General features: G+C 38.8%; 1 protein-coding gene across 5 annotated transcripts in view; it reads right to left on the bottom strand.

Annotated features, from left to right (window-relative positions):
• ARHGAP24 (Rho GTPase activating protein 24) overlaps window positions 1–26,033 on the bottom strand; it is a 556,594-nt gene that overhangs the window by 55,447 nt on the left and 475,114 nt on the right. For 4 of the 5 annotated variants that reach the window (XM_081497333.1, XM_081497619.1, XM_081497531.1 and 1 more), the window contains one exon: window positions 15,939–16,061. In XM_081497333.1, the coding sequence (XP_081353459.1) occupies window positions 15,939–16,061 (123 nt within the window). Of the gene's footprint in view, window positions 1–8,358; window positions 9,346–15,938; window positions 16,062–26,033 lie in introns of those variants that run through there. The other variant, XM_081497433.1, reaches the window with a different exon arrangement.

A 26,033-nucleotide genomic window follows, 5' to 3' on the forward strand; every position in this document is an offset into this window, starting at 1 on the left:
TGTAGAACATAAGTCTTACTGTCAAGAGTCAGCCTATGAAAACTTATCCTAAAAAATTCAACTCATATAATCTCCTGTGTTAAGCCCTTACAAACATTCCCTAATAGCCATCCCAGTCACAAACGTGTTATGTTTCTTCTTTGATTTCTTAACATATCACTTTCTAATTATTTATTTAGATCCTTATCCACAATGGACTAGTTCGCCACCAGTCAAAAAAGGATTGTTTGAAAAATAGAAAAGATTATACTTTCACAATTATTATAAGAAGACAATAGTCTACATTTATTATTATTAAAGTGATACTGGATAACAGTTTATACTACTATTTATTTTATAAACTGAAGGGAAGTTTGAGTAAATTTCTTAAGATTCTACAGACACAGGGACTGAACTGGGATTTGTGACAGATGTGAAGGACTCCAAGGCTCATACTTCATTCTATCATCGTGTCCTGGTATGAATGTGTGTGTCCCTTACAAATTTCTATGTTGAAAATCTAATTCCTATGGGAATGATTTTTGGAGGTAGGGCCTTTGAGAGGTGATTAGCTCATGAGTATCCCTTCCCCTTGGTGGCTCAGATGGTAAAGAATCTGCCTGCAATGCAGGAGACCCAGGTTCAATCCCTGGATCAGAAAGAGCCCCTGGAGAAGGGAATGACAGCCCACTCCAGTATTCTTGCCTGGAGAACACCATGGACAGAGGAGCCTGGTGAGCTACAGTCCATGGGGTCACAAAGAGTCAGAAACGACTGAGTGACTAACACTTTCATCTTTCACCCTAGGTCATGAGTGCCAGGTTCTCATGAGTGGGATCAGCATTGGGTTGGCCAAAAAGTTAGTTTGAGTTTTGCCATAAGATGTTATGAAAGACTTGAATGAACTTCTTGGCCAACCCAAATACCTTTATAAAAAGGACCCCAGAGAGCTCTCTCGCTCTTTTTCTTTCTACTCCTTGAGAATGTCAAAGTGGACAGTCTGCAATCCAGAAGAGGGTGCCCATCAGAACCCAATCATGCTGGCTTTATCTCAGTCTTTGAACCTTCAGAACCATGAGAAATAAATTTCTGTTGTTTAGAAGCCACCCAGGCTGTGGCATTTTCTTTGAATGGACTAAGGCACAACTTTCTTGTTCTCTGGAACTCAATACCAAAGTGGGTAAGGATTGAGTGTTCCATAAACATCTGTGGAATTGATGTAGGCATTAAAACAAAATACTTCACCCTCTCAATTAAAGGAAACAAATGAATAACTCCAAGGTAAAATGAAACTTATCAAGACTTAACAGGTTGTGGTACTGATTTCTATAAAAACTTGAAAACAAAAAAGTCTTTGTTGATGAAAAAGGTACAAGTTAGCCAGTTTTTTGGTCATTACATAAATTTTCTACTATCAACAATTTTTCAGAGTTCCCTGACGCTCCCATCCCATAGATTACCACCAAGTCATATAGAGAATTTGCTTTTACTTATAGTTCTGCTTACTGCAACCCTGTTAGCAGAATAAGTCTTGGTATGATCAGGATTGTAATAATTTTCAATTAAAAATGAACATATGCCCATGGTAAATGGACAAATCAAAATAAAAGACATAGTACAGAACTAAGAAGCAAAGTCAGCCAAGGCTTACTTTGGTCTCTCACCAGCACTTTCTAAGTAGCCAACAAACCTTACGTGAATAGAAACCTCTGAATTCAAGAAGCTCAGAATCTATATAACCACCAATGAATTTGGTAAAAGCTTGACTCTCCTTGTCAGAATGGGGAACAAGGGAGAAAAATAAAGTCTTGAAATAATTAAGAAAGTGTAATAATGTGAAAATAGTGACCTGGTAGCATTGGTCTTAGACCAGCAGAATAATTAGCAGAGTAATTAAACTCACCGTTTACATCCAGGTACCAAGCCACAGTATTTATATGCATTTTCTTATTTGACACTCACAGACATTCTACAAGGGCATCTCCTTTCTATAAACAGACTCAGGGATACAAGGTGACCTAAAGTCATACATACAGAAAGCAGTAGATCTGGGATATAAACACAGGCCTATACGATTTTAAAAGTCTTCCTTTTCTACTGGATTATATTAATTTGATTCTGACATACATTTTTTTTTCACAGGAACACTGACCACTCTCTTAGGATCATGTAGTAGAAAATGTCTTTCCATAACTTCCAAAGATCAAATCTGATTTCACATAGTTCATATGAATCACTGCCTTTCCAGATGAACCCATAGTGAGCCTTATTCATAAGCTCCTCAGAATTCATACAAAATTTGTTGTATTGCTTTTTAAAGATTAAATAATTACTTTTATTTGTGCTTCCTTATCCTCAAGGAGGGTGTGAGCTCACAGATTCCAGGCAACCTGTTTTGCTTGCTTTCTCACCCCCAGAATCACTTGGTAGGTGATTCTGTAAAACTGTGTTGTGTGAATTGATGAGCTATTAATAATTACAGCACCATTTAAAATTATATGGATTTAAATAGCAGCATTCTGTTGGACAAATCAATTTCCATAAATGTGATTATAATATCCAAAATATACAACTAACTTAAAAAATTTTTGGTTGTATTCATTATTATTATAAAGATATTCTATTCTGTTATTGCCTATGAACTGGTAGGTTATAATACTGTATGTTGCCAGTTTGCAAAAAATCTTAACTCGTGGATTCAAAAGACCTATTGATGTTTCTAACTTTCAGAATTAATAAACAAATATATATATAATATATATGTAAACACACACACGTATATATATACACGCATATATATATATACATACATATATATATCTTATCACAAATGTGTTTAAGAGCACTTGAAGATAGCTTTGAAGATAAAGTGGCCTGATGGCAGCATGCAAGAAATATAAAGGAGGACTTCCGTGGTGGTACAGTAGATAAGAATCCACCTACCAATGATAGAGATATGACTTCAATCCCTGGTCCGGGAAGATTCCACATGCTACTGAGCAATGAAGCCCATGTGCCACAACTATTGAGCCTGTGCTCTAGAGTCAGGAAGCTGCTACTACTAAGCCCACGTGCTACAACTACTGAAGCCTGAGCTCTAGAGCCTGTACTTTGAAACAAGAGGAGCCACCAGAGTGAGAAGTCCATGCACCACAACTAGAGAGCAGCCTCTACTCCCTACAACTGGAAAAAAGCCCACACAGCAACAAAGATTCAGTGCAATCAAAAATAAATAAATAAATAAATTTAAAACAGTAAATATAAGGGTTACATAGTAAAGAATACAAGAGGTGAACAGAGACAGCCTGACGAAGAAGTGAGAGCCAACAATGACTTGAAGAAAGTATGGACAGACTGCAGAGAAGGGACAACGGACAGAAGCAAAGCAGTGGTGTAGGAGATAGTTTCAGGGAGGAAAATGGGGCCAGTCTGGGGAAGTGGGAACAGTTGTAATTGCTTAGAAGGACTTGATAACTACATGAAATAGTCAGGACATCCTTCAGGGAGCAACAAGGACTCATAAAACATTTCTGAGCTGTGGAACACTGCTTGACAGTACTGTTTCAGGAATATCAGTTGGATAAACCTTAACAAATTAACTGTATGCTATAGAAATTTGTGAGCAATATTGAGGGTAAAAAGAGGTGAGGATGGATGCTGTCTTGAAGAGCCACTTCTAAGGTTAAAATCAGTTTGTGCTTCTAAGATGCTTGTTCCTTGGAAGAAAAGCTATGACAAACCTAGACAGCATATTAAAAAGCAGAGACATCACTTTGCTAACAAAGGTCCATATAGTCAAAGCTATGATATTTCCAGTAGTCAGTCAGGTGTAGATGTGAGAGTTGGGCCACAAAGAAGACTGAGAACTGAAGAATTGATGCTTTCAAACTGTGGTGCTGGAGAAGACACTTGAGAGTTCCTTGGACTGCAACACCAAACCAGTCAACCCTAAAGGAAATAATACTGAATATTCATTGGAAGGACTGGTGCTGAAGTTGAAATTCCAACACTTTGGCCACCTGATGTGAAGAGCCGACTCACTGGAGAAGACCCTGATGCTGGGAAAAATTGAGGGCAAGAGGAGAAGGGGACAACAGAGGATGAGATGTTTGGACAGCATCACTAACACAAGGGACATGAATTTGAGCAAACTCTGGGAGATGGTGAAGGACAGGGAAGCCTGTCATGCTGTAGCCCATGGGGTCGCAAAGAGTCAGACATGACTTAGCAAATGAACCACAACAACAATTTACAATAGCCAATACATGGAAGCAACCTAGATGCCCATTAATAGATGAATGGGGATAAAGAAGATGTGGTGCATATATATTAATACAATTAAATATTATTCAGCCATAAAAAGGAAGAATTAGAGTCAGTTCTAGTGAGATGGATGAACCTAGAATCTGTTATACTAGTGAAGTAAGTCAGAAAGAGAAAAATATCATACATTAATGCATATATATGGAATCTAGAAAAATGGTATTGATGAACCTATTTGAAAGGCAGAAGTAGAGATGCAGACATAGAGAAGAGACTTATGGACATAATGGGATACAGAGAGTGTGAAATGAACTGAGAGAGAAACATTGAAACATATACCACAATACATAAAACAGCCAGCCAGTGGGAATTTGCTGCATGACCCAGGGAGCTCAGCCTGGTGCTCTGTGACATCCTAGCAGGATGGGATGGGGTGGGAGGTGGGAGGGAGGTTCAAGAGGAGGGGATATATATAAATATACATGGCTGATTCATGTTGATGTATGGCTAAAACCAACACAACATTGTAAAGCAGTTATCCTGCAATGAAAAATAAATAAATTTTTAAAAAGTCAGTTGTGTGCTTGAAACAATAAAGGCACAACCAACCAAGGTTATGGAAACAGAAATGAAGCTCAAAGTATATAAAGAAGGAAAAAGCAGTATGTTGCTGTTAAGTTGCTAAGTTGTGTTCAACTCTTTGTGACCCCAGGAACTGCAGCCCTCCAGGCGCCTCTGTCTGTGGAATTTTCCAGGTAAGAATACTGGAGTGGGTTACCATTTCCTTCTCCAGGAGATCTTCCCAATCCAGGGATCTCTTTCGTCTCCTACATTGGCAGATGGATTCTTTACCACTAGTGCTACCTGGGAAGCCCACAGAAGCAATATGGCATGACCACTAAATGGTTATTGGAGATGGAAATGGCAACCCACTCCAGTATTCTCCCCTGGGACATTTCATGGACAGAGAAGCCTGGTGGGCTACATTTCATGGGGTTGCAAAGAATTGGACGTGATTTAGAGACTAAACAACAATAACTAAATGGCTATGGTTGTGTGTGTGGGGGAACAACTGGGGAATTAATGATGACTTATCTCCAGGAAGAGAACAACTTGAGAAAAAGACAAGATAAAGTTAGGGCTTAAAATTGTACTTGAGTATGTCCTGTGATCACAACAATCGTAAACCAGCCAGCCCTTTCTGGCTAGAAATTTCACTGACATCAGGATCCAAAATGTTACATACCCCCAGGTAATCAAAAGGTCAGTTATACTCTATATATTCGATATTAGTCTTATAGAGGTAAAAAATAAAGTTTCAAATAGGTAAAAAATACATTCTAACCTTTATCTCAGCAGAACATAAATCCAAAGCACCACTCTCCCTAGCTTCCTGCCTGATAGATGGTTTACATTCCCTAGATTTTTAAAACCACTGGGAAAGTATGTTCTGAGACCCTTGTGTGTGTGTGTGTGTGTGCTCACGTGTGCATGTGTGCTCAGTTGCTCAGTTGTGTCCAACTCTATGTGACCCTATAGATTGTACCCCACCGGGGTCCTCTGTCCATGAGGATTTTCCAGGCAAGAATACTGGAGTGGGTTGTCATTTCCTCCTCCAGGGGATCTTCCTGACCCAGGAATAGAACCCCGGTCTCCTTCATTGGCAGGCAGATTCTTTACCACTGTACCACCTGGGGAGACCCTTATTAGTACCTAAAGAAAGAAACAGAGATGGAAAGAACAGTAAAGGACAGAAGAGGTCTGAAAGAGAAAGGATGGCTGAGCAGTGAGTTCCACCGGCACAGTACAGAAGCTGCAATCCCCCCAGACCTCTGGAAACTTCAGTTCAACTCCCCTCTGCATTCTGAAAGCCTTTCCATTCTGTCAGCCTAGCCAGGACAACAGAGAAAATATGTTTTAAATATGGATCAGGAAAAGCAGACATGTCACCATTTTTCACTTCTGGATGCTTTCCCATGATTCCTGAAAGGATTTCAGGGGATGCTTTCTAAGAGGCTTGAGAGAGGAACTCTGAAACCCCCATCCACTTCTAGAACTCCCAGAGCACCCAGGGGATGATACAAAGAACAAAATGACACTTTTTTCTTAAGGTAGTGTGGCTTGGGAACCTGGGATTGAAAGAAAAGTTCATTCTTTTCAGTGCAGGACCTTCAATAAAGATCTAACACTCTCTGCTGGACGCTGCTGCTCAAGGGACTGGCTAGTGCAGCACAGAAACAGTCTCTCAGCCACAGCCTGGCACTTTTTTCCCCAAAGCCTCACTGCCTAACTGGCTGAGCAGTGACCTGGGAGAGGCTGGTATGCAGGGCTCAGCAGAAGGGGAGAGGGAACTTAAAAAACAGCTGAACGTTTCCGGCACCTCTCCTCTGACAGTGACCAGAATGCAGCTTTGTCAATTAAAAATCTGTTAATCCTTGACTCAAATGCTGAACATTCCTCAGATTACTAAGACTTCCCCTAGGCAAGGACAATCGTTTAAAAATAGCCCACGGGAGATGATAAATGGACGCCATTCCCACTCTGTGGCTGCCCTTTGCCAGCCTGCCCATGTTTTTTTTTTTTTTTTTGCAGCACTGCTTTCCCTTGCTGATATTTCAGGAGAGAGGGAAGGGGGCATAATGAGTAGCAGGGCTAGCCAGGATTCTTGCAGAAGTGCTATAGCTCATGACAAGACAGAAAGTGCAAAACATAAAAAAAAACAAAAACACTTTGTGTTTCAAAGATAAAGTAATTGTTCCCCAGAACATTCCATGTTACAAATGAGCAGTGATAACCTGGAAATTAGACCTTCTCTCCTTGTTTGGATAAACCCAATTTAGTTGCTGATGGGTGGAGGGAGCAGAAGAGGGGATGTCCTTGAAGCAATGAATTCCTAGCTTTTTTCAGTTTCATTGTCAATTTCTCTATCAATGATGCAATCTTACAGTAACCACAAGATCTCTAGAGATCTGTAAAATATGAGACATATCTTTGTGGATGAGAGAGCAATATAAATTAACACCCAATTCCTTGCTTATAATATATAATAATGATTACAACCAGATATTAACTGCTCAAAGGAAAAGATTCAGAATGAACGAGGTTTAGTTTTTAAAAGTTCCCACTATATCTTGCTTTAAATATGGCTTTTTTCTTCTATTTTTCATTAATTACTAGGTAGAGAATGTTAATCAATGGGGGGCAAATCAAAGAAAAAAAAGGGAAAAGGAACAAAATTAGATGTTACTCAAATCAGCTCCTGATTAAGTTATTAACAGCGTACACGACTTTAAAATTATAATAACCTAGTTCCAAGTTAAACAATAATTTAATTACTCCCATTTTTAAGTCAAAGGACATTTTAAAATATTTTGATACATAAACATTTTCTAGAAATATTCTTTATATATATTTTGTACCTTTTAACTCCCCCTACACAAGTCATTTCTGAAACAGTTTCTTTTACTGATCATAAACTTATATTTTCCCACTCCTTGTTCCCGATCGTTCAATATCTTTGCCCTCTCCCAATGCCACCTTCTGATATATTTGAAAAGTCAAGGTGACCCCTATTTCTAATCAGTGTTAATCAACATGATTGAAAGCCTCCTGAAAAAGAGTCACTACAGATAAAGTGATTACTAAAATTTTCTCATTAGGGAAGGTGAGGTAAGGGCAGGCAGACAGAATCAAAGTGATCTGATGGGAGCACAGGACAGGGACTTCACAGGGACTCATTTCCAGGTGGAACAACAGGGCTGCTCGATGTGGGTCTGGGAACAGCCCAGGGCAGCCTTGGCCCCTCCCCTCAGGATGGTGGGGTCAGCTGTCAAGGTGATCCCATAGGACCACCGTTCTTTAAGCCCCGCCCACCCGGCCCATTCACAGACAGTACCAAACAGATCAATAGGCGCCTCCAGAAATAAGTACAAAGAAGCAAAACCACCTATGAACCACTCTAGTGCAGTTTTAAACTCTTGGTTTCCAAACTCCCATTTTATCTGAGCATAAACTGACCTTTTAAAGCATCAGAAAATATCTGTGTGTATATATATATATATATATATATATATATATATATGTATTTAAAAGGACATGAACATATTATCTACCTACCTTTCCGAAAACTAAAACATCGTTTGATTCTTCGGTATGTAGTTTTAGGAATCAAAGGAGTAGACGCCAAGACACCCGAGGGGCGCTCCCCAGGATTTCGGTCTTCAGGCATCATACAGGCCCAAAGTTCTGAACCCAGCTCAGGCTTCCTTTAAAACCTGCCTCTGGGCGATCTCAGGACCCAACTGCCACTCCGCCTCATGTTTGTTAGGTTTGAAGCGCTGTTTCCTAGAACTTGAAGATTTTGATCAGCCAGGTCCTGGATGGGGGATAAGTTACCCCCTCTCATTTACTTCTTTTTTGGCCCCCCCAAAATAATAATAATAATTTCCTTTTCTCTTGCCTAATCCCGAGAGTTCTGGAGGCTGTTTCTTTTTCAAGTTTCTGCAGACATTCCAAAATGTCACAGCAAAAAGAACCACAGCAAGCAAGCCGCACCTCCCATTCAGACAGCAGGATTGTTTTTTTATTTTTTAATTGAGAACTGGCTTCTCAGCTGGAATTGGGGGGGACTGAGGTTCCTCTGGAAAGGTCAGCAAATAGTCATAAGCTGGGGGCAAGAGGAACAATGACCGCAAGGCCCCTGAGGGATATACTTCAGGACCGTCCTTGCGGGCTCCTTTCATCTGAGCAAAAGGGGAGGCTGATAATGGCACCTTCTTCAGAAGGCATTTCGATGCATGAGAGATTCTTTTCAAAGAACTCCCTTGGTCCTTTTACAGCACCCCCTCAGCCTTTGATGCTCTCCGCGGGCTTCTCCCTTCTGTCTTCAAACTCCCGGAGCTCTCCAGAGATTCGCCACGTCAGAACAGTCCAGTGCCCAGGAAGGCTCCTCGGAGGATCCCTGTTGGGAGGCAGCCGCTCAGGGAGCTGTTCCTCCCCCTCGTCCCGCTCCTGGTCCCCTCTTCTCAGGGAGAGCTGGGCGGGAGCTGGCAGGGCTGCAGCCGCCGTCACCGCGCCGTGGCTGCGGCTGCCTCCAATGCCCGTGGTCAAATGCAGCAGGTGCGGTCACAACAGTGGGAGGGGGAGGAGGGAAATGCCACGCGGCCGCGTGAACCCCTCGTATCTTCCTCTGACTTGGCCGCTGCCTCCCCTGGCGGCTCTATTCCTCTACATACCTTTACAGCTGGCTGCCTCAGCCCCAAACCAGCCCCACGGGGGGTCAAGTTTTTGACTCTTCCTTTCTGCATTTATTCCGTTCCTACACAAGATTTTTTCTTTTTTTTTTTGGTCAGGTACTCTGCCACTGAATCTATTTGTGAGTGCTGATCTCAATGTGCATATCATTAAAACCTATGGGTGTAGGGACTTCCCTGGAGGTACAGTGGTTAAGACTCACCTTTCAACACAGGGGGTTTGGGGTCCCATCCCTGGGCAGCAAATTAGGATCCCACATGCCTTGTGGCCAAAAAACCAGAACATAAACAACAGAAGCAATATGGTAACAAAGCCAATGAAGACTTTAAAGATGGTCCACATCAAAAAAATAAATAAATCTTAAAAAAAGCAGCAAAAAATATGTGTGTGTTTATACACATGTGTGTGTGAAACAGAAAAATACTCAAAACGTAGCAACAAGGACTCTGCAAGTATAACCACAAAACAAGTTAACTCCTATACATTTATATATTTATTTCTAACTAAAATGGGTTCTTATGTGTGTTTATACATTTACGTATTTATTTCTCTGGCTGTGGTTTGAAAATCGTCTTGCATGCACCCGCTGCACCCCAGCCCCCACATCTACCAACCCCCTTGGTCCTAGTCACTGAACAATTGGCTCTCTGGGTTAATCATTCATCCACCTGGCTGTTCCATGAGCAGATTTGGAATGCTAGTGCTTTAACCCCAACTGACCCCTCAGGCCTCTGGGTGCCTTCTGAGCCTTTCAGCAGGAGTGTTAAGAAAGCTGTGAGGAATACTACATAAGGGTACTCCCTTGAGAAACTTCATCATCATCACTCTGATGAGCATGTCTAGATAGGAAAACTTCTGTTGGGAATCATTATTATTTCTGTCCCATGGTTCAAACATTGTTTCTGTTTTCTGTGTTACAGCAGGATGCTAGGAAAATAAGGAACCGTGAAGTATATAACTCAGTCCACCAAGACAGTGGCAATGCTGGAGGGAGGCACCTTGGTGACCGAAAGCATTTCTCCTCTGAGCCTTGGTATGGAGGGAACACATGTAATTACAGGACTTTGGAGTTGGACTGAATCTTAGTTGAAATACTTTCTCCAGTGTTATTTCACAAGTATGGAAACTAGAGGTGGGAGTAACACCACTTATGGGAGATCACACAGTGATCTGTGTCAGAGGCAAGACCACAGAGCTTCTTAATTAACCCCTGCTTGCCCACGTGCTGGTTATTCATCATAAGGATTACATTCATTATTCTTACTGCCTTGATACATCTCTGACTCAAGGCTTTTTGTAAGGAGACAGAAATATACAGGAAGAATCCGTTTTAGTTAGTAGCTAAAATTAGGCTCAACATTCAGATCTGATGAACAATTAATGAATTCTCACTCTCTCCAGATCCAAGGCTGGGTACCACTGCCTCAAAAACAGTGAGAAAGGAACCCAGAGAAAAAAGACAAAAACAAACCGACAAGACAAAAACAAAACCCTCAAGTTTTCCAAAGTTAAATACATGTTTTGACATCCGAACTTTTGGATTTGACTTTTAAGCTGATACCATGTACTTCTCAGTTAGCACCATAAATAGGGAAGCAGCTGTTTATGGGGAGGGAGGTTAATCAGGTAACAGAAAGTGGAGGTATCTAGATTCAATACTGAACTAGGTTACCAGGCTCGGTTGTTAAGAGAGGATTTCTCCGTTTTGCATTTCCACTGGTTCCCTTCCTTCATCTCAGTATTCATCATAAGTTTGTTGTATTTCATAGGAAGAAACACCAAAGTCCTACATTTTATGATTTTCACTTAGTTTTTAATTTCTAAATATTAGAAATTCCTCAGGTGTTGCCTATATTTTAGTTAAAAGTCCAATGTAAAAACCATCAAGAAGAAATATTCTACATGTATAAACAACCTGAACAAGATAAGCTCCAGTGCCTCATGAAAAACTGTAACTATTTAAAAACACAGGCTGTCAAATTGCAGTTATAGACACTGAATTATCATAACTGCTTTTCATTGGAGAATACATTTCCCTTTCCTATCTTCATCATAGAATCCAAGATCATAAATCCCAAATAAATACCTGTTGGCTTCCAATCTCCTTCTCACTGCTCAAAGATTGTTGTTGTCATTGATTAAATGGCATCTGTAAAGACTTTTGGAAGATGACTTTTCACCCTGATTTATCATATTCTATGTAGCACCTTTGGATACATCTTCAATGTATTTATTGCAAAGAAGGCATTTCATTGTCTATAATTGCAGTTTTCCCATCCCAGCCCTAAGCAATCAGTAATCTACTTTCTGTCTCTCTAGATTTCTCTGTCCTGTACTTTCATATAAATAGGACTATAGTTCAGCAGTAAAGATTTGGTCTGTAATGCAGGAGACACAAGAGATGTAGGTTTGATCCCCAGGTTGAGAAGATCTCCTGGAGAAAGGCATGCCAACCCACTCTAGTATTCTTGCCTGGAAAATTTCACGGACAGAGGAGCCTGGTGAGCTGTGGTCCATAGTGTTGCAAAGAGTTGGACTAAAGCAACTGAGCACGCACGCACGTACACATACAGTTCCTTCTGACTGGCTTCTTCCGCCTAGCATGTTTTCAAGGTTCAATTGCATTGTAGCAGGTATCAGTACCTCATTCTTTCTATGGTTGACTAATCCATTGTATGAACATACCACTTTCTATTTATCCATTAGTGTATTTCCACTTTTTGGCATTTAGGAATAATGCTGGTATAAATATTGATGTACAAGCTTCCCAGGTGGCACAATGGTAAAAAATCTGCCTGCTAATGCATGAGACACAGGAGATTTAGGTTTGATCCCTGGGTCAGGAAGATCCCCCGTAGTAGGAAATGCAACCCACTCTAGTATTCTTGCCTGGAAAATCCCATGGACAGAGGAGCCTAGTGGGCTATGGTCCATGGGGTCACAAAGAATTGGACACAATTGAATGACTGACTACACCAATACTGATGTACAATTTTCCGTGTGGGCATACATTTTCATTTCTTTTGGGTATATACCTAAGATTACAAATGTTGGGCCATATGGTAACTCTAATCATTTGAGAAACTGCTCAAGTTTTCCAAAACAGCTGCATTTTACATTCCCAACAGGAATATAGCACAGTTTCGATTTCTCCATATCCTCACCAATACTTGTTATTATTGAACTTACTGATTCCAGCAATCCTACCGTGTATGAAACAATATCTCACTGTGCTTTTGATTTTTATTTCCTTGATGACTAATAACGCTGTGCATCTTTTCATGTGCTTATTGGCTATTTGTATATTTTCCTTGCAGAAATGTTTATTCAGATTCTTTGCCCATTTTTAACTTAATTCTAATTGAGTCAAAATTTTGATTTGTCTTAGTTTTGAGTTGTAAGTGTTATATATATATTCTGGATACAAGTGCAAAATCAGATTTATGATTTGGAAATACTTCCTCCCATTCTATGGGTTGTCTTTTTACTTACTTGATGGCATTAATTCAGATATTTTTGAAGGACTCAACTATACTCATTCTACTTATCACACTTTTAAACACTCTTGTTTTTTATGTACTGAATAATATACTATCAATAAAACAGGGACTTGTAATTGTGGGCTTCCCAGGTGGTGCTAGTGGCAAAGAACATGCCTGCCAATGCAGGAGACATAAGAGACGCTGGTTTGATTCCTGGGTTGGGAAGATCCCCTGGAGGAGGGCATGGCAATCCACTCTGGTATTCTTGCCTGGAGAATTCCATGGACAGAGGAACCTGGTGGGCTACAGTCCATACGGTCACAAAGAGTCAGACATGATTGAAGAGACTTAGCACATGTTCCCACAGTAAAAGTAACAGATCACACTATTGTGCAGTAAGGCAGGAAGAAGCTCACTAGTCAGAAGACACAAGGTTTCTTCCTACTTACATTACTCACCATATGACACATGAAAGTCATTCTTTATCTCTGGGTCTTAATGACCTAATCTACAAAACGTGAGGTTGAACTAATGGAGTGATTTTAAAATATTCTTAATCAGTGAAAAACTTATTTTCAAGGAAGTACTAAGTGGAACCCCAATATATAGGATAAAGGAATTCTCAGTCACATAAATTTATTGTTTATTGTCCAAATTTATAATATTTCTTTAAAAAATCAATCAGTAAGTTTAGAGGAGCCATATTAATACAAATACTTGAAACAAGATTTTTGGTGACATTTGCAACCTTCTATCAGGATCAGCAACAGTTTGGTTCTGCATTCTGTAATAACTTTAGAAAATTCTGACTTTAAGATGAGTCACAAAAGATTTCTTGCAAATTGAATGAGTAAGAGCTTGATGTGCAATCTCCTAACACTCTTCAATTAAACAAAGAGGCAAGAGAAGATTTATTCTTCAGAGTATTGTTTCTACCCTAAATGCTCTATGTTAAAATAGATCTCTTTAAAAGCAAATTTGAATCAAGCATTTGCAGAATTTCCGAAGCATATCCCATAAGATAAAGAATGTAAACCAATCAACTACTAGAGTTCCAGGTTCATAAATTTGAAGATTAATACTTAAGCACCAAGATCATTTGTGATACCCCTGGGCTGACAGGACTTGTTGTGGCCACTGATTTGGTGAAGTAAACTGGATTTCATTTGTTTTCCTTAAGAAAAGGACAGATGGAAGAGGAGGAAAGGGAGAAAGTAACATACTTGGTGGAAATAATCCCTCAACAAAAGTATCATTTTCTACAGGTATTCAGAATCCTCCTGAACTCAGGAGCCCCAGAAATCTGATAATGGAGGGGAGAAGAAAGTCTTTAGAAACAACATAAATTTTGAAAATACACATCCTTAGTTTTTCCCATAAATCTTTGACCTTGAAGGTAACAGCACATGTATCTCTCACGAATAATCATGAAGACCTCTCTGCTACGGCACCAGGATGGAGTCTTAGCCCACCAGCCTCTTCAAACATTTTGAAGTCACTTATTAGCCATTTTAGTAAATGAATAGGGTGACCATACAAATTGCTATCCAAACTGGGACACCATGAGAGCAAGAGGTAGCACTATCAATAATTAGCCTGGGACAACAGTTGTAAACCACACGGTTACCAGGCAAACTGGAATGAATGGTCAACCTCTCCTTTTCCCACTTCATGCTAAAGGACCAACAATTTTCAGACATGTACCACTGCTTTTATAAAATATCAACACATCTTCCATGAATCTTTACTATTTTAACTTTAACCTGACTTTTCAACTTTTTAAACTAAGTTTTTAAAGTTGTTTTAAAATATAATGAGGTCAGTCATTAAGAAGCATCTGATACATTAAGGGAAAAATACATCTGAATTCAGAGTGCTGACAATATACAAAAGAGAATATAAAATAAATATAAAAGTTGCAATTGCTTTATTAAATATGAATTTGATTTATGCCATCTATTTTAACTACATCAACATAAAATAATTAGGTTTTACATTCTTAGAAGCACATGTTAGTTACAGATGAATATTTTGGGATCCTTATTTATTTGGTTCCATTTACTGAATTTTCTCTTGAAATGTTTTTCTGTTTATATTATTCTATTTTATAATACTTGACAGAAAAGATCACATCTTTTATCCTTCCTTCCTCCTTTTAGCTCTGTTCATAGCACCATATACCTTATTCTTCAAATATGTATTCTTTACACTGTATAAATAAGATTAAAAAAAAAAACAACCTCATTATCCAATCCACAAATGCTTTCCTGATTTCAAAGATTTTTTTTTTAAACTCTGTTAATTAGCAGATTCTCAGTCAATGCTTTGTCATTTCTATTTGATATCACTGATCATCTGGGGGCTGAAATCTCATCCAAAACTAACAGTCAGAATGTTTTTTGTCCTGTATCTACCTGCTATTAACTAATCCACATTTATGGTATCAGGGTCATATATATTGTTAGTACAATATAAAAAGGAACAATCTAAAATAAAAGAAAAATATTATCTCTTTTTATAATTCAAAATATTCATGAAAGAAATTTGGTTACTAATGATATGTGATCCAAATTCCCAGGTGGTGCTGGTGGTAGAGAACATGCCTGCCAATGCATAAAACATACGAGACATGGGTTCAATCCCTGGGTTGGGATGATCCCCTGGAGGAGGAAATGGCACCCCACTCCAATATTCTTGTCCAGAGAACCCCATGGACAGAGGAGCCTGGTAGACTACAATCCATGGTGTCGCAAAAGAATTGGATGCCATTGAAGCTACTCAGCACACACATGAGCGTTTAGAAGTTACTTAGATACGTGTCTAAAAATAAATAAGTAGTTTACCACTAACTTAAACATTCATCCATGTGAAAGTAGGAGTTGATAGTGACACTGGCTCGGGGAAAGGATGAAGAGGCTTGGCCAATCCTCCTGTTTGTCCATGATTTTAAAATATACTCACCTCCTCCAAATGGTCCCCAGATGACTCGGCGGATGGACCTGACCCAGTCTTCCATGTCACTTTGGGTGCTCGCCATAAGGAGATAGCTCTCATGATTGGCTGTCATTCGGTCTCGTTCGCCTCCTGTAAAAAGACAGGAACAGTTACACATGAGTGTGTGCTCAGCCAACGTCTCCTCACCAGCTGCCTCCGACGAATCCCTGAAACATAAACTGTACTCAATGCAGCCAGCACTAGGTTCTACCCAATGAATTGAAAATATTTACCATGGTTTCAGCATGGGGAAAAAAAAAAGAATCTGCTTAAAAGGGAAAGGCTCTTATGTTTCCAAGAGAAAGCCAGCAAACAAATGTCATTCCCCAAACAAAGCCTAGCTTTTTGTCCTAGCAACAGCCCATAGGCCTGCATTAACTCATAATCCAGTCTATTCACACTGCACTGCTGAATAAGGAAAAATAGCGAAGGCAAAATGAAAGATGGAGAAGCGGTCCACAGAGCCTGAGCTTTCATTCCAAGCAAGAGCTGAACGGTCTGCCTTTGCTCAGCACACACAGGGAGGCCACCAGGACATCATGGTTGAGAACAAGAGTCCCAGGAGAGGGAAAGAGCCACATGTGAAAATCTGACCCAGAGGTTTCTCCTTTATTTTTCTGGGCTGGAAAGGGGAGCCTCTTCCCCTTGATCACACTTTCAGGGGGACAAACAAAAAAAGCCAGAAGCCTGGCCGGTCACAATGGCCAAATCAGCATCCGAAATGGCCCTCCCACCTAAAAGTGAGCTTTAGGAAACCTCAGCAGTAACTCCTTGCTTGTTGTTGTTCAGGCGCTAAGTTGTGTCTGACTCTTTGCAACCCCATGAACTGCAGCATGTCAGGCTTCCTGTCCTTCACTATCTCCCGGAGTTTGCTCAAATACATGTCCTTTGAGTTGGTGATGTCCTTCAACCATCTCATCCTCTTTGCCCCTTTCTCTTTCTGCCTTCAATCTTTCCCAGCATCAGGGTCGTTTCCAGTGAATCAGCTCTTCGCATCAGGTGGCCAAAGAATAGCTTCAGCTTCAGCATCAATCCTTCCAATGACTATTCAGGGCTGCTTTCCTTTAGGATGGACTGGTTTGATCTCCTTGCGGTCCAAGGGACCCTCAAGAGTCTTCTCCAAACCACAGTTCAAAAGCATCAATTCTTTGGCTCTTAGCCTTCTTTATGGTCCAATTCTCACATCCATACGTAACTACTTGCTTGTTGGTTTCTCTTATTTCCTCCTCCCCCTCCCGGAAAGACAACACATACACTTTAAAACGTGTATAATCTCTGAAACCAATCTTCAAATGCTAGTGGTCTCTGAAACATTTTTATGCTTAAAGGAGTATTTCTGAAAACAAGTATCTGAGACTGCACTGCTTCACTCTCTTTACTCATGACTAGTATGGTTCACAGAAGGAATAATTAAGAAATTGGATCACTAAATACTTAACTCTGAATTCTGATAATATGTCAGTATTATTCTGTTTCTAAGGTGCTCAAACTGTCTATGCACAATTTAATTTTCACTAAGTGCTGGAAAGGTGTAGCCTTGGCTTGGATGAATTCATACCCAGTGTTTTATTTGTTTAAGACATTGTAGTCATTTGTTTGTAAGTGATCAGAGCAGATAGCAACTGTTTTAATTCACAGCCCTTTAGTTCTGAGAGCTGGCTATCACACCTTGCAATTGAAGGAGCTCAAAAACAGCTCCTTTATGAGGAGCTTGAGGTTCCAATTTACAAGTCCCACCACTCCCTATTCTTTCACATCCAGCCTCATTTGCAAAGCTCCAAAAACTCTAGAATTTGAGTTTATGTTCTCTGAATTTTATACAAATGTCCTAGGTTGAGAAATATGATGTTTCTAGCATGATGCAAGTTAACAGAACAGGTGAGAGGTTAGAGAAATGAAATAACTTTAAGCCAATCAGTAGAAATGCCAGCATTGGTGTTTTACATTTCAATACAATTGAATTAGGGGGTGGGGGGAGGGGGAGGGACAACATCCAATCAGTTTCCTAAAGTTTACAAATCTCTTGAATAAACAAGAGGAGCCTTTTCACTTTGAAGAGAACAGCTCACTATTAGGGAAACAATGACCCTCTTACACTTCTAGGTCTATTCTAGGTCAATCCTCACTTTAAGTTACTTGTATCTGAAAAAATATAGGTTCAGGATATCAGAGAAAACCCTGCTGAAACTGCAGTTCTATTTTCTATTAGCAGTGTATCTTCTGGGAAATCACATAACTTCTGGAAACTCAGTATTTTTAGTCATGCTTTAGAAATAATCAGTTCAGTTCAGTTCAGTCGCTCAGTCGTGTCCGACTCTTTGCAACCCCATGAATCGCAGCACGCCAGGCCTCCCTGTCCATCACCAACTCTCGGAGTTTACCCAAACCCATGTCCATCGAGTCGGTGATGCCATCCAACCATCTCATCCTCTGTCGTCCCCTTCTCCTCCTGCCCCCAATCCTTCCCAGCATTAGGGTCTTTTCCAATGAGTCAACTCTTCACATGAGGTGGCCAAAGTATTGGAGTTTCAGCTTCAGCACCAGTCCTTCCAATGAACACCCAGGACTGATCTCCTTTAGGATGGACTGGGTGGATCTCCTTGCAGTCCAAGGGACTCTCAAGAGTCTTCTCCAACACCGCAGTTCAAAAGCATCAATTCTTCGGCACTCAGCTTTCTTCACCATCCAACTCTCACATCCATACGTGACCACTGGAAAAACCACATCCTTGACTAGATGGACCTTTGTTGGCAAAGTAATGTCTCTGCTTTTAAATATGCTATCTAGGTTGGTCATAACCTTCCTTCCAAAGAGTAAGCACCTTTTAATTTCATGGCTGCAATCACCATCAGCAGTGATTTTGGAGCCCCCAAAAATAAAGTCTGACACTGTTAGTCTCTAATAAATTTTTTGTGAAAATCAAATGAAACAAAGTTAAAATACTAGTACTGTTAGGCTTAAAGAGAAATTCTGAAAATATTCATTCATTCTCATTTAATTGCCTCCTGTATCTACAAATGCAAAAAGGACATAGTACATTTAATTGGACCTCAGAGATACACAACTAGTTGAGTATGCTACTAAGGGCTTAGGAACAATTAGTCAATAATACACATACACAGGAGGCTTTTTTTTTTTTTTAGAAGGCTGTCTTTTTTTGATACATAACAATGCACATTAAAATTGTATACTGTACGTGTAGGAAAATTTGCTAAGTCACTTCAGTTGTGCCTGACTCTTTGTGACCCCATGGACTGTAGCCCGCCAGGCTCCTCTGTCCATGGGCTTCTCCAAGTAAGAATACTGGAGTGGGTCATCAAGCCCTTCTCCAGGGTATCTTCCCTGTAGGAAAATTTACCACACATTAATAAGTATATGCATGACTGTATGTCATAAGTAGCAGAAAGAACTAAATGACAAAAGAAAAAGATGCTTCATTTGGCATGGCAGAGTACTAAAACTTTATTCTGTATCTGATCTACTTGCAAAAAAAATTACCACTTTGAAATCAGAATATTTTAATTATTGTCTTTGCCTGGAGGATGCTTAGCAATTCAGACAGCAATATCCTGCTGTGTCACTCCCAACCCTGGCAGAGACAGTCCTAGTAATGAGAGTGAGTGACAGCCAGCCACTGGAGTGTGTTTCTGCCTGAAATTAGGGAAAAAAAGAGGATGATAAGCACCACTAGCCATTATCCCCTGACTTTTCATTTGATTCTCTATCTCTGCCAATGATGTTGTGTGTCTGACCCTGGATCTCATTTTAACTGTCAATCACAGATACAAAATCCCACCTGGGAATTTCACCCACAGATATAGATCTTGATTCTTCAGTTGAATTAGCAGAAGAGGGGAAGAAGATTTAGAAAGACTTTTTTCTATGGGTCTCAGTGGAAATAAAAGACTCATTGCTAAGAATGTGATTAAAACAATTGGAGACATTTATATAGATATGAACTAAATTCTCTGCACTAAAGTTATGTGATTTCCAACTGGAGAAGCCATCTGTTCCTAATTCACAATCCTTCAGTTCTGAGAGTACTGTGTTCTGAGGGTACACAGTTCTGGTACTGTGCCTTGCAATTGCAGGGACTCAAAAACAATTTATTAAATGTATGATTTGATAAATGAATAAGCTCAATATTGACTTTCAAAGATTTGGATCAAGTTTCACTCTTAATGTTCCATTTAACTATTTAACCTAAAATTCTTTCAAAAGGTGAAATTTTAAAATGCAGCCTTAAGGTGTAACTATCACCAGAGTAATAGTATTATAGTCATCTTCAATCCATGTATATGTGTATATATGGATATATATTATAATATAACCAGTATATATTTTCCATTCTTAAACTCTGCTTCAAGATAAATATCTATGCAGTGCTATTTTTATTTTTTAAAACTACTTTAGATGATGGTGTATTTGCACACATTTTAAAGGACACAATTTATCAGTAAATTGTATGTGTACATCTTTTAGATATTAACTTGGGTTGGTAACAATGTTTTGGTGCTAGTGTTAACTCTTTAAGCATTTGATTTTAAATTAACCAAGTAGGTCACATAATTCAATTTTACTTGTTTATATGTAATTGAAAGTATGTGTACATTTCATTGGGATCTTCTGTATATTTGCATTTAATATGAAGTTTTTCTTTCCCCAAATAAAATAAATTCTCCAAAATAAAATACTTGGCATGGTTAACTTTTGCAAAAGTTAAAAAGTATATTAAGAAAAGCCTAATGAACTTAATAGATTAAGAAAAAGCTTAATGTAAAATTCAAGTGTGTGTGTGTGTGTATGTGTGTGTTAGTTGCTCAGTTGTGTCCAATTCTTTGTGACCTTATGTACCCTATGGATCCCACCAGACTCCTCTGGGATTTTTTCCAGGCAACAATACTGGAATGGGTTGCCAATTACTCCTCCAATGGATCTTCCCTACCCAGGGATAGAACCCACATCTCCTATGTCTCTTGTATTGCAGGTGGATTCTTTACCCCTGAGCCACGAGGGAAGCCCAAAGTAGATGCACAGTTAATTCAATAAAGAAATACAAATATTTACTACATCAGCCCCTCTTATAATGACAAAATAATAATTTAAAAGATAATACTTTTGATGAAAACCTCTGCAAAGATTTAAATATTTAAGAGAAATATTGGGAATGGTATACTGAGATGTACATGCTTACTGTTTATAGGAGTATGGATACTATTCCTTATGATGATATCACTAAAATGAGATTTTGAAGAATATTTATTAATATGAAGTTTTAATACACAAGAGAATGTACAAATTATATATATATACACATATGATATCTTTATTTTCATATAGATAGAAAACCAGATAAATAAGATACTAAATTGAAATATATAATAATTTTAATGATGATTATCTGTGAATGCTAGGATTGGAAATTTTTTGCTCTCTTTTGGTATTTTTCTGTATTTTCCAGATGTTCAGCCATGTGTTATTTTATAATACATACATTACTCCAGATGTTCTACCATGTATTATTTTATCATCAGAAAGAAATTATTGCAAAGAAGAAATGATAAGAATTGTATGTTCATGAAAGCATTAATCAGCAAAAATTCCAGGTGAGCTGGAAGGTAATTATGACTAACTTCATTCAGTGCTGCTTAAAATTGTTCAATTTTGAATTTTCAGAATTCTCAGTAGGTTATTTACCTATAACCTCTTCTCCCTCTTTCCCAAAATACATCCCTGAGTACATTCCCAAGAGAGGATTTGGGACAGCAGACCAGCATTGTTCAAAGCATAGGCTGCATCATGTAACTAGGACTTTCTTGGTAAAATAGACTGCTACCTTTCTTAAAGACTGTATTTAAAGAAATGTTTCACTGAATTTATTGTGTGGAAATTTCCAAAAGTAGTCACCAAGGTAGGTTGTTTTCCCTTGGAGAATTAATTGTAAATTGTCAAAATTATGAACTTAAAAGCAAAACGATCAGAAGTGAAATATTACATGTGTATCATCTCAAGTAAACAAACTTTTAAAGACACACAGTGAATTACTTGTTTGTGTTTAAACTTTAAAACAACTTGCTCAAGAGAAACATTTGGGTTCAGTTTCCAAGCAGAGTTCATGGTACAGGACCTGAGGACATTTCAGTGAACACCTCTGATACTGTTAATAATTTCAAGGGCAAAATGTTTCCTCATTCCCAATTACAAATCAGTTCAAACTGAGACCTAGTCTACTACCAATTTAATTAGAGCTTACAGAAAATATTTAAGTGCTTCAAGTAGGGTTATTAATTTTTACACATACTAACAAGGTCTTAATTTTTTAAGCATTATTTTCTTCAACACTTAGTCTGAGTCTTCAGTAGTAGTAGAACTCTAATGATAAACTGCAAGATAAAAAGTAAATTCTGAAGCACATCAGTGGAAAGTTACTGAAATAGAAAAACATTTCTTCCCTTTTATGGAGAATGACATTTGGAAAACAACCAGTGTCCTGTGAACTACAAGCAACAAATTGTAGGTTTCTATGGATACAATCATCTCAATAAACAACAACAACAAAATAATAAAATAGCATGTAATTTAAAAAATAAGTCCAGAGAAAAAATTGGCCTCACATTCAATATCATTTTCATTTTTTTCCTGTGTATTATAGAGACATTGATCTCTGAAAATTAAGAGTTTTTGGTATGCTTTACTAATCATAATTTTTACAAGTATTTTTTCCCCCAAGGTCAATTTCAAAAATATCCGAGTGGCAAAATTTCAATGCATTTTGTCAACAGAAACTTTATATTAATCTTTAATGAGATTTTCAAAAATTTAATACTCTTAAACAAGAAAGTAAGAATTAATTAAAGGCCAAAGGCTGCATCATCATTCTGTTTGTAGTTTGCTGTCAGGACACAGAAAACACATTACTAAATGTCTTACATTATAATAAAATTAATGTGACATTCTAATTTCGTGACTACTTTATAATACAGTTTTACATACTTATACTCCTTACTAGATCATATTCTCTTTGGAAGAAGGAATCATTCTATCACATACAGCTACATTATGAGTAAGCTGAAAACAGCTGTAAATGCACATTTATTAACCAACTATGATTGGTATTTATTACTTATGGTACATTTCTAAAATTTTCTAATAATATTTATAAACGATTTATTTTGAGAGTCTGCCTAGACTTGGCTAGTTGTTGTTCAGTCACAAAGTCATGTCCGCCTTTTTGCAGCCCCACAGTCTGCAGCACACCAGGCTTGCCTGTCCTTCACTATCTCCTGGAACTTGCTCAAATTCATGTTCATTGAGTCAGTGATGATATCTAACAATCTCATCCTCTGTCATCCCCTTTTCCTTTTTGCCTTCAATCTTTCCCAGCATTAAGGTCTTTCCCAGTGAGTTGGCTCTTCGCATCAGGTGGCCAAAGTATTGGAGCTTCAGCTTCAGCATCAGTCCTTCCAGTGAATATTCAAGGTTGATTTTCTTTAGGATTGATTGGTTTGATCTCCTTGCTGTCCAAAGGACTCTCAAGTGTCTGTCTTCAGCACCACATTTTGAAAGTATCAATTCTTTAGTACTCAGCCTTCTTTATGGTCCAACTCTCACATCCATACTTGACTACTGGAAAAACCATAGCTTTGACTAGATGGAGCTTTGTCAGTAAGGTGATGCCTCTGCTTTTTAATACACTGTCTAGGTTTGTTATAGTTTTCCTCCCAAGGAGTAAGCATCTTTAATTTCATGGCTGCAATCACCATCTGCAGTGACTTTGGAGCCCAAGAATATAAAATCTGTCATTGCTGCCTTTTTTCCCCTTCTATTTGGTGATGGGACCAGATGTCATGGTCTTAGTTTTGTTTTTTTTTTTAAAATGTCAAGTTTTAACCCAGCTGTTTTACTCTACTCTTTCACCTTCATCAAGAGGCTCTTTAGTTCCTTTTTGCTTTCTGTCATTAGGGTGGTGTCATCTATATAGCTGAGGTTATTGATATCTCTCCCGGCAATCTTGATTCCAGCTTGTGCTTCATACAGCCCAGTGTTTCCCATGATGTACTCTGCATATAAGTTAAATATGCAGGGTGACAATATACAGCCTTGACGTACTCGTTTCCCAATTTGGAACCAGTCTGTTGTTCCATGTCTGGTTCTAGCTATTGCTTCTTGACCTGCATACAGGTTTCTCAGGAGGCAGGTCAGGTGGTCTGGTATTCCCATCTCTTTAAGAATTTTCCACAGTTTGTTGTGTGGATACACAGTCAAAGGCTTTAGCATAGTCAATGAAGCAGAAGTAGATATTTTCCTGAAATTCCCTTGCTTTCTCTATGATCCAACAGATGCTGCAATTTGATCTCTGGTTCCTCTGCCTTTTATAAATCCAAAGTATACATCTGGAAGTTCTTGGTTCATGTACTGTTGAAGCCAAGTTTTAAAGATTTTGAGCATGACCTTACTTGCAAGTGAAATGAGTGCAATTGTCCAGTAGTTTGAAATTCTGTGACATTGCCCTTCTTTGAGATTGGAATGAAAACTGACCTCTTCCAGTCCTGTGGCCACTGCTGGGTTTTCCAAATTTGCTGACATATTGAGAACAACACTTGAACAGCATCATCTTTTAGGATTTTAAATAACTAGCCTGGAATTCCATCACCCACTAGCTTTGTTTGTAGTAATGTTTCCTAAGGCCTACTTGACTTCACACTCCAGAATATTTGGCACTAGGTGAATGATCACACCATCATGGTTATTAACTACAGATATAGAAAGCATTGACCTAAAAATTCTACACTGTACAAATGATTTCTGATTACATTTCTACAGGCTTAACTCTAAGAAATGTCCAAATATGCGACTATCAGAGCAAAAGTAATTCTTGGATCAAACTGCAAAGACAGATATGTGCTTATGAAGAAGTACTGAAAAGTGGTTAAGAGTTAAGACAGAGAAGCCAGATTCAAGGTCCAATTACTCACTGATTAGCTATGAGATCCCTCAGCTTTAACTGAGGGTGATGAGTACCTGCTTCTTAGCATTATTGTGAATTAATCGGATAAGTAACACCACAAAATATGTTGTATAGTGCTTGGGACATAGAATACCCTGCTGTTGTAACTGCCATGTATCATTGCATGCCTGTTTAGTCGTGTTTGACTCTTTATGACCCTATGGATTGTAGCCTGCTAGGCTCCTCTGTCCATGGGATTTCCCAGCAAGAATACAGGAGTGGTTGCCATTCACTTCTCCAGGGGATCTTCCCTGATCCAGGATTTGAACCTGCATCTCCTGTGTCTCTTGCACTGGCCGGCAGATTCTTTACCAACTGCACTATTTGGGAAGCCCCTCTGCCATGTATAATTTGAACATAAAGTATTTTGATAAATTAAATATTTATAATTTGAATCCTTTAAAATGCAGGAAAGTAGCTTACTTTTGAAAAGTATACATACATTCTGACTAAAGCTATGTCAAAGCTATGGTTTTTCCAGTAGTCATGTACAGATGTGAGAGCTGGACAATAAAAAAGGCTGAGCACCAAAGAATTGATGCCTTCAAACTGTGGTGTTGGAGAACACTCTTGAGAGTCCCTTGGATAGCAAAGAGATCAAGCGAGTCAATCCTAAAGGAAATCAACCCTGAATAATCACTGGAAGGACTAAAGCTAAAGCTGAAGCTGAAACTCCAATACTTTGGCCACCTGATGCAAAAAGCTGATTCATTGGAAAAGACCTTGATTCTGGGCAAGATTGAAGGCAGGAGGAGAAGGGGACGACAGAGGATGAGATGGCTGGATGGCATCACCGACTCAATGGACATGAGTTTGAGCAGACTCTGGGAGATGGTGAAGGACAGAGAAGCCTGGCATGCTGCAGTCCATGGGGTCGCAAAGAGGCATGACTGAGGGACTGAACAACAAAGCTTACTTTTGGGGAGAAAAAAAAAAAATATATATATATATATATATATTCTGACTATACTTAAGGAAAATACTTCTATAGGAAAGTAACTATTGATTTATCTTTTAAGGGAATGTTAATTTTCATATTGGTCATGTTTTAAAAG

This window comes from Giraffa tippelskirchi, chromosome 1, assembly GCF_054371585.1.
Source record: "Giraffa tippelskirchi isolate mGirTip1 chromosome 1, T2T-mGirTip1v1.2.pri, whole genome shotgun sequence".
Lineage (NCBI taxonomy): Eukaryota > Metazoa > Chordata > Mammalia > Artiodactyla > Giraffidae > Giraffa > Giraffa tippelskirchi.